Source organism: Neolamprologus multifasciatus, chromosome 3, assembly GCF_963576455.1.
Source record: "Neolamprologus multifasciatus chromosome 3, fNeoMul1.2, whole genome shotgun sequence".
NCBI classification, from domain to species: domain Eukaryota; kingdom Metazoa; phylum Chordata; class Actinopteri; order Cichliformes; family Cichlidae; genus Neolamprologus; species Neolamprologus multifasciatus.
Window position 1 is genome coordinate 23429746 of NC_140441.1, and position 15430 is coordinate 23445175.

Genomic DNA, 15430 nt, shown 5'->3' on the forward strand with positions numbered 1-15430 from the left:
ATTAGCTGTATAATACCAGTAGGCCAGCTCTAATAGTAATTTGGTATGGCTTCGCGGGCCAGAGTTTGACACCTATGCTCTATCTATCTAGATAGATAGATAGATAGATAGATAGATAGATAGATAGATAGAGATATACATACATACATACAAGAAATGTTTATCGTTTAAACTTTCATGGCTGCAGAAAAATATTCAGTAACTTCAGTAATTTTCAGTAACTTTGTGAGTGCTTGCTTATTTTCCAGCAAAGATCTGAAGTTGAACTTGTGGCCTTAAAGATTCCATTTCAACTCTGTTGAGGTGGAAATTGTGACACCTTGTGGACAAATACTAATAGTGCAGGTTAGTGCTTTACAAATGCTTTACACATGGAATTCTATTGGCATTGCATTCCATATAAATGTTAAAAATAATATTTCAGTGTGTGCTGGTTATTACAATAATTGTTTATATTCATTATTTCTATAAACATATTATATCTTAACAGTATTTCCTGAAAACCGTCTCTTGTCCTGTCATTTTCGCATAACATTTAAATTTACTGTAAGGGATTAAACAGCAGCGGGGAATATGTTTCATCACAATAGATGTCTGTCTGAAAGTGCTGTAACTAAGTTTAAAGATGTAAATCTTGAAAATCATGAAAATCTTAGAAATATGGTATCTAACCAGATTCTTACTCTGGATGGCATTACCTTGGCCTCCAGTAACACTGTGAGGAACCTGGAGTCATTATTGTCCAGGATATGTCCTTCAACGCACATATTAAACAAATATGTAGGACTGCTTTCTTCCATTTGCACAATATTTCTAAAATTAGAAATATCCTGTCTCAGAGTGACGCTGAAAAACAAATTGATTAATTTATTACTTCTAGGATGTCATTCATTATCAGGAGGTAAGTCTTCAGTCGATCAAAATGCTGCAGGAAGAGTACTGACAAGAGAGAGCATATTTCTCCTATATTGGCTTACCTTCGTTGGCTCCCTGCAGAATTGAATTCAAAATCTTGCTCTTCACATACAGTCTTGAATAATCAGGCCCCATCTTAATGGTCTTATAAACCATATCACCCCGTTTATACACCTCTACGCATTAAATCATTACTTATTAATAATGTCTGGCTCTCATCATCTCACCAAATCAGCAATCTCTTCTCACTGCCCTCCATTAATAAACTCACCTTCATAATTTGGAATAACGCATCTCTCCCTCTTTTACAGTGGTCCCCACTCCTGTGAAGCTTTCTCCCTGCCATTGCGGTGACCAGAGTGACCCCTGTGTTAAATCAGCTTTTGCTTAATAGAAAGAAACTGTTTTGGGGTCCTCTTCTGCACACTGACCTTATGGCCCTGACGTCTGGCAGCTTTAGTAATCAGAATCATGATCTGAATTCACTGTAGAGCCAAATATGTTTGCTTTTCCAAGTCAAGCTTTATAAACACTACATGTTCTTTGCATTTTTTTTCTTTTATTCAGTCATTCTTTGATATTATTATTTTTCATGATTACGCATGTTATATAGCAATGCAAGAGGAGACAGAAGCACTATAAGAGAAATGGAGATTGTAAAAAGGATAAAGGGTAAGAATAAAAGTCAGAGCACAAGTAGAAAAACACAACGAATTACTAACTGCTGTACCTGCAAGAGAACAATCCAAGTAAAACACCTGAGTGAAACAAAAATGGACACACAAACCAACAATTGCATGTGTGTGTCCATCCCAGCCGCCTTTTCATATTTTAATATGATTCATATATTGCATTATTTTATACACAATAAATAAAATAAAGCATCTTTATCACCGAAAGTGTTTCCAAACACCAGATGTCCTTTTTAAAGTTTCATGATAAGTTAACAGGAGAATTTAAAGCCGTACCAAAGACCTTATGGGAGACGGTTTGGCCAAAAGGTGGTGCCCTGCATCTACTTGACTCTTACCTACTACATTAATACCTATTAGAGACACATTGCACCACACATAACATTTATTCATTGTGTTGCTGGGGCCAAACCTGTGGAACATCTGGACCAATAGCAAGTGACACACAGACTAGAGAGCATTGTGCAGCCAAATCACTGAATCTGTGGAGTAACAAAGAGAATAGCATTACCAAGAGAGGGAACCTTTAGGCTCAGGTTTCACAACAGTGCCAGAGCAGCATGTGCAGTACAGTACATGATGATGATGATGATGATAAATGCCAGAGCCAAGTGGAGCTTTTTTGACAGCATTTATGTTCTCATAACAACTCTTGATGTTTTGCTGATATTACATATTTGATATTTTCCATGTGACTTCCAACAGACAAAACAAAGTTCATATCATGTACAGAGAACAATGAAAAAGAAAAAAAAATGTATATTTGCACGGACTAAAAATACGCACAAAGATAAAAAGGGGCTGAAAATGGCATGGCTACTATGAACTTATTCTTTGCATTGTTTTCAATTTCACACCTGAACTCTGCAAATTAAAAAAAAATGTCCTGCTTTTAAAAGGTTTTTAACATTCAGAGATAAAATGGTATACTACAAAGATGAATATTTCAATTAAAAGTTGTGGCAACATAATGTCCATTTACTTTTCTATAAAGTTTCAGTCCCCTCAATGAATCGCTACCTTATCGTGTTGGAGAGGTTTGTGTGTCCCAGGGAACCCAGGGGGTTTGTTGTCAGGGAGCTAGACCTCAAGGTAGGGGTCTCCTATGGCAAATTGGTCCTGGGCTAGGGACCAGACAGGAAAGGGGGGTTGCACTGAATCATAGTTGTTATTAATCTCTGTCTCTCTTCCACAGCATGTCTTTTGTCCTGACTTCCTTCTCTCACCCCAACCGGTCGCGGCAGATGAGCCTAGTTCTGATGGAGTTTTCCTTCCCACTGTCATCAAAGTGCTTCCTCATAGAGGGTCATGTGATCGTTGGGTTTTTCTGTAAAGAGCCTTGAGGCGACTGTTGTTGTGATTTGGCGCTATATAAATAAAACTGAATTGAATTGAATTGAGTTAGGCCATCTGGGAGGAGCTCGGAGCAGCTACTCCTCCACATTAAAAGGAGCCAGTTAAGGTGTTCTGGGCATGTCCCATCGGGAGGAGGCACTGGGATAGACCCAGGACACGCTGGAGAGATTATATCTCTCGGCTGGCCTGGGAGCACCTTGGTGTTCCCCCAGAAATTACCAGTAACAGGCATGATCTAAATAAGTGGTGTGTTTTTAACACAAGAAAGTCCTATTTGATTGCACAGCATCAGTACTGCCTCCTGCATGCATGTCAAACAACATGTGTCAGATAGACTAATTTATATTTATCCATTATAAAACCTCACATGATTGCATATTCAAAGGAAGAGCTCCAGCTATTTAGAACAGGGGTCAGTAGTCTATTGCCTGTGTGGTGGCGTGAAGAAGGAGAAACTGAAAAGGTAACTAAACAGTATTGACAACATGCAGGAAGTGTTACAGTAGCCAGTACAAAAGAGTTACCAGTTACAAAGGCACACAGGCTCATTATTGACACGCCAGAGGCGCAACAAATTAATTTCAAAAAGTTTATTAGTTTATTAAACAAAATAACTGAAAATAATATAGAGCTGCAGCAAAGAAAACATTTAATTGAGTGGCAGGACTTACAATACCGCCAGACCTTTAATTAAAACACTTTATAACCAGAAATTGCTTAAAAGGACAAGATTCACTGCCACTAGGTTGTTCTGGTTAAAAATAGCACCTCAAAAAAATACTTAATCAATTTGGCTAAAGACAGGCCACGTGGGGAGGCAACCCACAGGGAGGAGTGCCCAAGGGGTGCCACCAGATACACACCCGTGACGTCGCACTGCAACCTAAATGGTGCTTTATAATTGTATCCCGGTGTTTACACTCACAATGCTTAAGAGGGAACCTCACCAAACGTGTTTACTCCCCACAGCCAAATAATTTTCTGGGGAAATTAATCCGATCTGCAACGCAAATGTTATCGTCGCCATCTACGACAGAAATGAGTCCCAAACACTTAAATCCTCTGATTAGACAACTAGGGGAGGGGTGAATCTTCATGCTGCGTTCACAGACACCATGCAGGAAAAGAAGATCTACAAAATCAAGCTCACTACACCTGCATTATGTCCTCAAACAAAATGCAGACATGTAAATGTAGTTCATAAAAACAAACAGAGCTCCAGTCTAATGAGATGCATCTTATTCAGTGTATAATGTTTATATTCACCATTTCCCCCTGTCAAAATAATAATATGTGGAATTATTATATGCACTATATAATTTTTATAGTGTGCTAAATAAACAAGGTCAGCAGTTAAGACTTCCGGATATATTTTTTACAAATAGGTCACTCTGACACATTATTATTATGTATTGTTATATATCATTATTATGACACATCAGAGTGTCACGGTAAAGATCAATAAGCCTAAATAACCGTGATGCAGAGTCCAGTTTTTATCTTCTTGTTCTTCGTGGTTTCGTCTTCATCATCTCCTCAGCAGCAGGAGTAGCACTGTGTGGATGATGGACGTGTTTGATCCCATAACAGCAACATCCGCCCTGAACACCACCCGGATGTCACCAGCTGAGCAGAAGCAGAGAGCAAAGCTTATAACGGTAAACACAGAGGAAAGTTACAGAATCTGGTCGGTTTGAGTGGAAACAGCATCAGCACAGAGATTGATGATTGATTCGTCTGACTGCAGGGCCGATCGATATACTGTACTTTATTATATTTTCATTATTGAAAGTGTTTTACCGCCAAAGAAATTTCTCAGAAAGGCGAAAGTTGCACATCTTTGACTCTTCACAGATTCTGTTCTTCAGTTTACAGTGACGCTCTTCATCAGTGTGGACTTCCCTCTGACATTCACCTTCACAGACGGACCCACCTGTGCTCCAGGTGTATTCTCCGCCCACAGAGGTCCTCCTCCTGTTACCTGGAATGTCGCGCCTCACTTTGGCACACAGTCTTGTGCAACCGGAGAGTTACAGCCCCGTAACTGAAAATCACGTGATTTCAGTAAATGAAACCAGTAACCGTGTGTGTCCGTTGCCGCTCACCTGTGGAGATAAACGTGGCAAAGATGGGCAACAGCGAGACAAAGAAAAGAACGACCGCAGACTACACAGGACCCCAGAGCAACCAAGCGAGAGTTAAAAGGAGCTTAACTTTAAATCCTCAGAAGAGAAAACAGTCCGTCCGACTGAAAAACCGCCCTGCTAGTATAGATGGAAGCACCGGGCTTTGGGATGATTTTGATCCCTCAAGGCGCAGATACTTGGAAACTGACCTGGACCTTTACCACGAACTGCAGAACCATCTGGAAAATGCACGGCGGAGGATGAGAGATAAGGGCAAAAAAGACGTTTCTGGAGGTCTGGACGCCAGTTTGGTGAGTGGAGAGGAGAAATGTTACGACCCAAACGACACCACCCTTACATTTGTTGAAGGAGACGATGATATGGACTGTAAGTAGTCAAAGAACCAGATAAATACAGCATGGGCTTCAAGGATTTTTATAAGTTATAATTTTTTGTCTTATAGTTGAGGGCAGAGATTATAAATCTCTGAGAGCCCGGATGTCCTGCGGTCATTCTGTCACCCCCATGTCTCTCACCAGCTGGTGTCACCAGTTGTTGGACCAGGTACCACATGTTTATTATTAATCAGATTCTGAAGTATTAGTTCTCCATCGTCTCTCATTGTCCTTCTTGCACATTTATCTTCCCAACTTTCCACATAAATTATGAAATTAATTTTACATTATTTAAAATCTATTTCTAAATCATTTCTAAATCTATTATAAGCTCATTGGCTAATTTGTTAAGTACACCTTGTTAGACTTGCTTTTGCCTTCAGAGGTTTTGAAGGCAAAGTTTAAAAGAATATAATTCGACACGGTGGAAACATTCCTTGGATGTTTTGGTCTATATTGACTCAACAGCATCACACAGTTGCTGCAGATCCTGTGATGGGAATCTTCCATTCCACCACATCCCAAAGTACTGCATTGAATTGAGATCTGATGGCTGGTTGCAAAACGGGCAAGAAAATATCCCATGTGGATTGTGGCCTCAGTTTGGTGCACTCAGAGATGCTCTTCTGCATAACTTGGTTGTAACAAGGGTTGTTGCCTTCCTATCAACATAACAAAGTTTGGCCATTCCCCTCTAACCTCTGACATCACCAAGACATTTTCTGATGCTCACTGGATATTTTCTCTTTTTTTAATATTCTCTGTAAACTCTAGAGTTGGTCAGCAGTAGATCAGTCCGTTTGGCACCAAAACCCATGCCACTTTCAAAATCAATTAAATTAAATTTCTTTCTCATTCCAATGTTCAGTTTTAACCTCGGCAGCTTGTTTTGACCATGTCAACATGCTTAGATGCAATTAACTGATTTCTTTTTGATCCCTCAGGGTGAGAGCCGATTTGTGTGCGGCCAGCCTGACTGCAATGCTGAGTGGTCACATGAAGAGGTCTGTAAAATGGCTCTTCTGACTCCTGAAGAAATCAAATACTTTGAAAAAAAGATGCTCAGCAGCACTGTCATGAATTACCTGGAGGTCAGTGATGTATCAGCAAGCCGTGGGAAATCGTGAACACAACATCAGCGCCAGGGATGTGAGGAATGTGGGATCCTGGCTGTGCCTCAACCTAAGCCCATTCAAAAAGGGGCTTACTGGTGGTGCATGATGGCACTAAGAGTAAAAACATTTCCTGTCCTCGCTGCAGGGTGGAGCTCTGTTTTGCGTGCCTGAGGCTCACTGCAGACCGTGCTTCACCTTCTAATGCTTGTTCACTGGTGTAGCTCGAGGACAACCCTTTAAAGCAGGCTGTGTGGGCTTCAACTTTTAATGGTTTGATTTTGAGATTTCAAGAAATGAAACACGTTTTGTACTTTTCTATTATTTAAAAATATATTTTGGATGATGTTTTTCTCATTTAAATGGGATAAGATAGATCGACTCTTAATAGCCGCTGACAGTATTTGAAAAAGGCTTGAAAACTGGTTAGAGACTGGAACCAGCTGCGTTTCCAATCCACTGTGACCTTTTTATATTTTCTCTCTGATGACCTCACTCTGACGCTGCTCTCCTCTCTGATCTAGCCACAAATAAAGAGACGATATTTATTAATTATAACAACAATACATTTTTTAAGCAACATTTTGCAATTTTTTAAAGCAGTGAGAGAAGAAGTTAGAATAAACATTCGTGGTAATTTAGCAAAAACTAATTTTTACTAATAAAGAATATTAGTTGTTAAACTAGACCTCGTGTTCAATACAACCTGCTTGTGTGTCGTTTTCAATATCCCTGTGTGTCTGAAAGCATAAATACATGTATGAAGACAGTATGGACATGTGTTTGGCAGTTTCTGATTAGCCTGTGAAAGAGGACATCACTGCTTTCAATGTTGTGACACAACATTAACCTGGGAAATCACTGTGTCCACCTTCTGGTAAATATAAAGATTGGGATTAAGGGCTGCTTCAGAAATTGTCTTTGGTTCATTCAAATGTTTAAGCATTATTTATTTTCCTTCACTTGTTTGATACATATTATGCTGAAGCATTTTTTTCTTTAATTGTTTGTCTTTAACAACTTCAGGCATGTGCATCGCTGTGCAAAAGTCTTGAACCACCATAATTTTTGCTCTCAGCTTCTGTTGGTGTGACCCAAACTGTATTCTACAGGCTGAGATATAAAAAGCACAAGTTTAATTCAATCATGTTCGTGTTGGGTCACCGCACTAGGAAGCAGCAGCTTTCTGCCAAACTGGTTTCAAAGTATCTGTCAATTTGCCAGCAGGTGTTTGTTCTGTCACGTCCCTTCGTGATGAATGACTACAAAGAACCTCGAGGCGGGAAAACAGGCTGACTTTGTGTCCTGTAAGTCTTGGCAAGTCTGGGCACGCGTTTTCCCAAGGAATGTCATGACATTCATATCTACATTTGCATCTTGTGGAAATAATATGCTCACTTACAATAACAATCACAGGTCATTTTTCATCTGTGTCACTCCTGTGAGATGACAAAACTGTTCTAGAGGAAGTGTTTTAAAGGAAATTGCTCGTTCGATTCTGCTGGATCAGCAGTAAGACTATCTCTAAATTACTGAACCTGAATGTTCAAAAGTAAAGATGGGGATAGTTTGGAGGTTTAATCAGTGCAAAAAAATCAAAATACAGTTAAAAATTGACAATTTGTTACCATATATTTGATTATTTTACTGTTTACCCTCATCCTCTTTGAATTTACATTGTATTTAATGCCATAAACAAGTGTAGGTTAGAGAAATGTCCATGACAGGGAAATGATTTTGATGGACGAAACTAACATTTATTTGTCAAAATCACATTTGACAAAAATAAAAACTGATTTATGGAAGTATAAATCCAGCTTCTCCATCTCTGTGGCTTGGGTCTTCCCCTGCTGATAGAGAACTCCACAGCGAGACAATTAAAGGTAGAACATAAAAACACCCCAGGAAATAAAAGTAAAAGCAGTTTTTTAATTTACTTTAAAATTAAAAATTTAGTCTTTGCCCATTCCTAAGAACAGGCTTTCTACAGATGACCCTGCTGGTCAGGGGCCACCATGCGTGTTCTGAACATACATGAGCGACATTTCCTGCAGGACACCATCAGTGCAGCCAGCAGACACACAGCAGCAGTGAAGCACAGCGCTGTGGATACAGGCGGGTCTGTGGGTGGTCTGAGGGGAGACCAGGTCCCATCATGGGCTGAGGTAGAAACCTCACTACACAGACAAAGAAAAGTTAAAATGAAGTATACGTTGCTTTAACGGACGCCGGGGCATGTTTGAAGTTGTACTCACCATCTGATGCATGCAGGAAGTGTCCTGACATCATCTAAGGGAGGAGTCACATCAGGGTACAGACATAACCTCCTGTCAGGGCAGAAAACTGCACCATTGTATCCTTTAATCTGATGCAAAAATAAATCATTTTTATATATATGAGATGTTGACTGTATTATCCATTAGGATGTTTTTATACTAAGATGCTCTTAATCATATAAATGTGGTAATAATAGAAACATCTGTATAAACAGTTTAAATGCACAAAAACTGCAAGTTTTAACTCTCTGAATTAATGCTCATCCAAAAACACATAACACTGTAATAAGCCATTATGTTATTATACCTGAATGTTGCCCCCTGCTGGACAGTCCACCCACTCAGAGCCAAACACCTGGATCTGATACCTGTTCGGTCCAGTACACCTGTGCCTATAACACCGGCCCTCCACAGAGCTGCTGACCTGACTCTGGTTCTGAAAGACAGATGAGAAGTTACAAAGGATTCAAAAGAAAGTGTGAAGAGAGTACAGGGGAGCACCACACACACACACACACACACACCTGTGTGCTGAGGCTGGAGAGAAAGCATCTGCTGTCAAAGCCAAAACTCTCCCCACTCAGCTCATCTTCAGCTGTCCACCTGCTGCTTTCTTTTTTCCAGCATTCACTCTGAAGTGCGAGATTCAAAACGTGTACTAAAGATAAATACATAATAATAATAATAATAATAATAATAATAATAATAATAATAATGTCCTCTCATCTTCAGTGTTTAGTGTGAATGCACGAAGATACTGAGCTTACTCCATTCTGCAGGGGTTTATACACTCGACAGCCCTCCAGGTATTGGTCAGTCTGGCACTCCCCCTTGTGGAGATGAAGAAAATGACATCCACGTCCACTGAGAAGTACAAATAACACAAACATTTAGGACAAAGTGACAGAATTTCTGTATGAAAACATATGTTAACACTAAATTACTTTCATTCACCTTCCAGTGCAGAAGAAGGATGAGGAGTTATCTTGGCAGGTTGACAGGGAGCCAAACATGGCTCCTTCACCTATTAATAAGTCATAAAAAAATGTTTATTATTTAAAAAGTATGATCACAGAGTGTCTATGTTCAGCCTTTGTTAAGTCTCCTGTTATGATGATGCAGATTTCAGTGCATTTTCTTCATATTTCAGTTTCCTTACCGTCTCCCCAGACCAGACTCTGAGCCCGGCTCAGGTCGACAGTGTACCATCCCGTGTCCTGTAATGCAGCTAAGGTCACTGGGTCGATCCGAACTGTGCTAGGATCCCCGAGCACTGCCGACATAATGGAGCCCTGCAGGACCCGGGACTCCCAGTGTGAGGACACCCTGCCTGGAGCTGCGTCCTGAGGGGTGAAAGCACCGTTAGGTTTCCTTTTTAGTTTGTTAAAGTTTTCTGCACTTGAAGTTGTGCAGTACCTGGTTCTCCAGTGGCCCTCCCAGCTCCGGATCGCTGGACACCAGGTGCTTCTGCAGGGCTGAAATGACTGACGGGGTGTAAATCCTCATGTGGCCGGATCCGTCAGAGTGACTCGCTTTGCCTCGAGGAGAACAATCAGCACCCACTGCAGGATCCAGAAAAGAAATTGCTGATAAAGAACCACCTTCTGACCAAAGCATGTGATCTTTAATGAAGGTCAGACTCAATACACTCCAACTTGTTTTAATGAAATATTTTTTTCTTCATTTTAATCAGATTTAAGTGTTCTTCTTTGTGTGTTACCACTTAATATTTGCATTTTTAATTCTCATTTTTTGTTCTTCGTCCACACTTTGCACAGTTTCAAAGTAAAGTAAACAAACTTTTGAAGACACCAGCGCATGTGCAGAAGGATGAATGCTTATATAATATCAATCGTTGTTAGATTTTATTATAATAACCTCACTTACACACATTAGGAAAAATGAATTTTTACACAGTTATGACACACTCTCTAATGTTGGTTAAATTACAGTTGAAAAAAAAGGATAAAGTGGTGTAAACAATGTGTATAAAAACCTTGGGAAGAGGAGGAGTAACAGTCTCTCCAGGTGCTGAAGAGATCCTTAGAAAATCCAAGTGCATGGAACAATTCATGAATGACAGTCTGGAGAACAGAAGAATATAATCTGTCATCATGATCCATCCTTCTCTGTTAAAACAGCCACAGAAACCTCACTTTTCACAGCATGTATCCATAAAAGTAATCGTACCTGTACTGTAGTCTGGTGGCTGTATGTGGCTCCTGTCAGCCGTTCCCTGCAGATGACCACCACCCCAGCTACAGGTCGCCCGTGACTGTCCGTCTGGCAGTGAACAGCGTAGGCCAACACACTGGGCTGAGGAACAAGAAGATAAACTGAGGAGGACGTGAAAGCCACGTGGGCGAAGTTTAATTTAGACGCTTTAAAAAAAAATTCTTATAAGAAAGTGGAGAAATATATGATTAAATAGAGCAACAATTTACTGCTGTTTTCAATCATGAATAGAAACTTAATGAAGAAATGTCAAAATGTTTTAGGACTGCTGGTAGGGATGCAACGATACCAATTTTTTTCAAACCGATATGATACCGATACTTGGATCTGAGTACTTGCCAATACAGAGTACAAAAACTGATACTTCTACCACACACACACACACACACACACACACACACACAAATGCAATGAATTGGAAGACAGGTTTTATTTTGTTCTCTGCTGATAATAAATAATATCTTAATAAAAATGACCACAAAAAAATTTCAAGTGAAAAATAAGCACTTCTGTTAAATTATTGCAGAGTCTCCACATTGTAATTTAACAAAATATCACTGAACTATTGGCACTGTCTCGAGCTTTCGGAATAATAAATAAACACTTCTGTTTGGAATAAAATAAATACAAATTAGGTTTGAGAATAAAATCAACTTTTAAATTGTTGCAGAGTGTCCATAATGTAAACAAACAAACAAAATAACAAAAGTATTTGGCATTGACGAACGAACTCCCCATCTGCCCGTGGACCATCAGTCCACTATGCCGTTAAACCAAGGACTAACATCGCGCACACACTGCTTGTCTTTACCTCTTCAGAAAGTTTTGGCACCATTATCTCCCTGATGTATGGGCGGTTGGTCATATCGCAGCTCGAGTATGCTGAGAAGAATCCTATGTTTTCCACGACTGGCATTGGCTGGTCATCCAGAGCGATAAAATGAGTCAGAGCCTCTGTTATTTTAACTGCCCGTGGATTTTCTCTTGACATTTTTCATCGCTTTTCCAAAACCTGAGTTAAAGTTGGCTGTTCCAGTCCACACTGCTGACATTTTGTTTAGCCTAGCTACAGCAGCCTCCAGTTTCTCTTTTTTTTATCTGGAGCTGCCAGTCTCACTCGCCTAACCCTGTGCCTGTTTAGCGCGGGATGTCCCCCTAGTGGCCAATCTAAAAAACTACAACAAAAATGACAATCACCCTCTGATTAATGAAATAAGTTAGTATCGTTCATGGTATCGGTTAACTTTTACGAGTATGAGTACGCACACATTTTACAGTACCGGCCCCGATACCAGTATCGGTATCGGTGCATCCCTAACTGCTGGAATTTGAGTGGTTTTATATCAAAGATTTTTCTGTTATCTGTAGGTTTGCACCTCTGCTCTGCACTTGTCTGTGTCCTGTACATGGAGGTAAAGCAGGAAGTCGGTATCAGGGACTCCAGCACCTTCAGGTCTGAGAACAGTCCTTTTGTGTGAATCGGCCTTGGGATAAATATCACATCCAGCCAGGTGGTCGTCTGGGATCTACTGATGTTGGTACTGTATTATTCAGAAGCAGCAGTCTAGTACATGCTGTGTGTGGCAGCAAAAACATTTGATACTCACGGTCGCATCCAGGCAAGTTTCACTTCCGTAGTTTTTGTTGGCTCTACCACACCTGGGAGAATAAAAAGTCTGCTTATTTCCATTTATTTGCGTAAGTTAACAGCTGATAGAGCTCAAAGATACGGGACAGTATGAGTGAGCAAATACAAACCTGTTGGTGACTTTAAATGCATAGTTACTTGCACTAATGTGTACATTTCTTTTAAAGAGTGAGAGCATTCATTAACTTTGAAACATCGTGCGTTATCCTGCTGGAAGCAGCCAACAGAAGATTAGCAACAACACTCAAATGACACTAAGCTTTTATTAAAAAGTCGTCTGGATATTTTCTCTTTTCTGGATAATTATCTGTAAACTCTGGTTTTGTGGTTTGTGGGAAAATATTGAAATATTTAGACAGGCTGCATGACACCAACAACCATGCCACCTTCAAAGTCACTTAAATCACCTTTCCTCCTCGTTCTGATACTCAGTTAAATTTCAAGAGTGCCTTTTACCCATGTGTACATGTCTAACTGCATGTTATATGATTGGCTGGTTGGATTTTTGTGTTGTATGTAAAATAAGAATAATGGGGGGGGGGGGAGGGAATCATTTTAAAGACTCAAATCTTGCCAGAGATGTTTGTTTGAGGGACTGGAGCTACACTCATGTGTACTTACCTGTTGTAGTTGATAGTACTTGAATCCTTCCAGAGAAACTTGCAGTATTTGTTGATGTCTCTGCTGAGCAGTAAAGTGCCCGGCACTCTGTTCACTGTTAAAATGTCAGCAGTTTATGAGATTGTGTGTGTGTGTGTGTGTGTGTGTGTGTTCAGATCTGAGATTTACTATATTGTCACTGAGCACTACCTCAAAGACACAATGCAAAATGAAATTACGCTGCACAAGCTCACATAAAGACATAAAAACATCAGTACAGTTTAGAAAGAGGCCAGAGTAATAAATAAATGAATATAAAGTCAATGTTACTTATTTAAAAAACACAAACACAAATATGAAGTTATCGCACAAGAGAATGTTGATTGCATTGAAATTCTTTTGTTGTCAGATTTGTGGAGTGTAATAATCTACAGCACACCAGCTGTTTCTGTTCAACAGTCACCTGACAGTAAAGAAGACACCACTCTCACAGCTTCTTCCACCGCTGCCTCCAGCCTTCCTTTCTCAGCCTCTGATAGGCTGTCGCTCTCTCTCGGAATCCAGGTCCGGATCCTCATTGGCTGTGGTGAGGTAGGAGTAGGTGAGTCAGATTTTCCCAGGATGCTCCTCTGCTCCTCTGACCTTCTGAGCCTGAGCTCCTTGGGTGGGCTGTCTGCAGCTCTGACCACTCTGACCTGAAGTTCATCAAAGATGCACCTCTGCAGGGCTCCTGGGAGCTCCACCACGACCACCATTACCACCAGCACCATCCCCACCCAGAGGTTCAAGGATGGAGGGGAAGCCATAATTATGGTGGAAACCTATTTCAGGGTAACAGTGAGGAAGAGGAGATGATGTAATGTTTCAGATGGCCACTGAGGCTCCCAAAATATGGCCGTGAATTTATTTGATTTTATTTATTTCTGTCATTGTGTCATGTATTTGTACAGATTATAAAAAAGGATCAATAGTATTATTCTGACAATTTGGGGTTAACTGTAACATCATTAACTCCAGCTCCTCCTCTGTCTCCAAACCATACATCATAGCAAATCTTGCTGCCATGTTGCAAACAGAACAGTTAAAATAATAAAGTAACTGTAAACACTGAGTTCTTCAGTCTGCAGCTTTGAGCTTTCTTAGGTCAGTAATGACCAATCAGAGGTCCACAGAAGCAGCTACACGGATAGATTCACTCAAACTATTTAAATAATAGTAAATTACATTTTACAACTTTCAGAGTCTCTAGAAAACAAGTTTGGGCTGGTGCCATTAACTAAAATAAATACTTCATCAGTAGAAATAGTTAAAACAAACAAATCAAGGTTTTGAGGTTTCTGCTCACTAAAAGTTGGCTAATAGCTGCAACTGTTTAATAAACATACTGAACAGAAAGTGGTTACTAAATGAAGTGAAAAGCTGTTAAAGAAGAAAGTAGTGGATGGAAATAATAATGAACAGCTATGGATAAGCAGTTGAGTTTGCTAAGCAGTAAACAGGAAGCAGTCCAGATCCTGTTTGATGCTGGCTCAAGTTTAAACATGAAAGGCAGTGATGAAGAAAGAGTGCATGAGTCAATCTGACAGGGCTCACAGAAAGGTTGGGAAACCTCATCATGAATAACCTGAAGTAAGTAAGGTTTACAGTTACAAACAGGTGTGTAACTGGACTGTGTGGTGCAGGTTTTGTAGAGTGTGAGGTCTGTTAAACAGGAATGTAATGCAGAGCGTTTAGATCTTGCTTTCTTTAGATGTAAAGGAGATTGAGTCATCCATCAGGCCAAAACAGAGGTTATCGCATTGAAACTGTGTAGGGGTGCTGTGTAGAAAACCGCTTCAATAATTAAATGGAGTCAGTATTATTACCTGGTAGACGGCTGCGACCTCAGTCCATCTGTGGAGTTTCAGAGCTCTAAAGTAAAAGCATTTTCCTTTTCTCCTCCAAACCAGAGCAATGAGCACAACTTCTGCATTCCCACCAAGAACAGCCCTCTCCTTCTCTCTGTGGGGAGTCTGTGTGAATTACCACAGATCTTTTGAATACAGAGAACAAAGAAACATCTCTGACATGTCTCA

General features: G+C 40.2%; 2 protein-coding genes across 2 annotated transcripts; one reads left to right on the forward strand and one right to left on the reverse strand.

Annotated features, from left to right (window-relative positions):
* Nucleotides 1–4145: 4145 nt before the first annotated feature.
* Nucleotides 4146–15387, reverse strand: cirop (ciliated left-right organizer metallopeptidase). The gene is made up of 14 exons (XM_085152790.1): nt 13819–15387; nt 13377–13470; nt 12715–12766; nt 12484–12633; nt 11063–11188; nt 10869–10956; nt 10289–10434; nt 10032–10215; nt 9827–9896; nt 9640–9736; nt 9397–9504; nt 9180–9308; nt 8852–8961; nt 4146–8773 (listed from the first exon to the last, which is right to left on the reverse strand). The coding sequence occupies exons 1-14, from the start codon at nt 14159–14161 to the stop codon at nt 8581–8583; spliced, it is 1890 nt and encodes a 629-aa protein (XP_085008916.1). The 5' UTR covers nt 14162–15387; the 3' UTR covers nt 4146–8580.
* LOC146522074 (uncharacterized) lies at nt 4775–6821 on the forward strand. The gene is made up of 3 exons (XM_085152774.1): nt 4775–5476; nt 5553–5653; nt 6429–6821. The coding sequence occupies exons 1-3, from the start codon at nt 5032–5034 to the stop codon at nt 6609–6611; spliced, it is 729 nt and encodes a 242-aa protein (XP_085008900.1). The 5' UTR covers nt 4775–5031; the 3' UTR covers nt 6612–6821.
* Nucleotides 15388–15430: the final 43 nt, after the last annotated feature.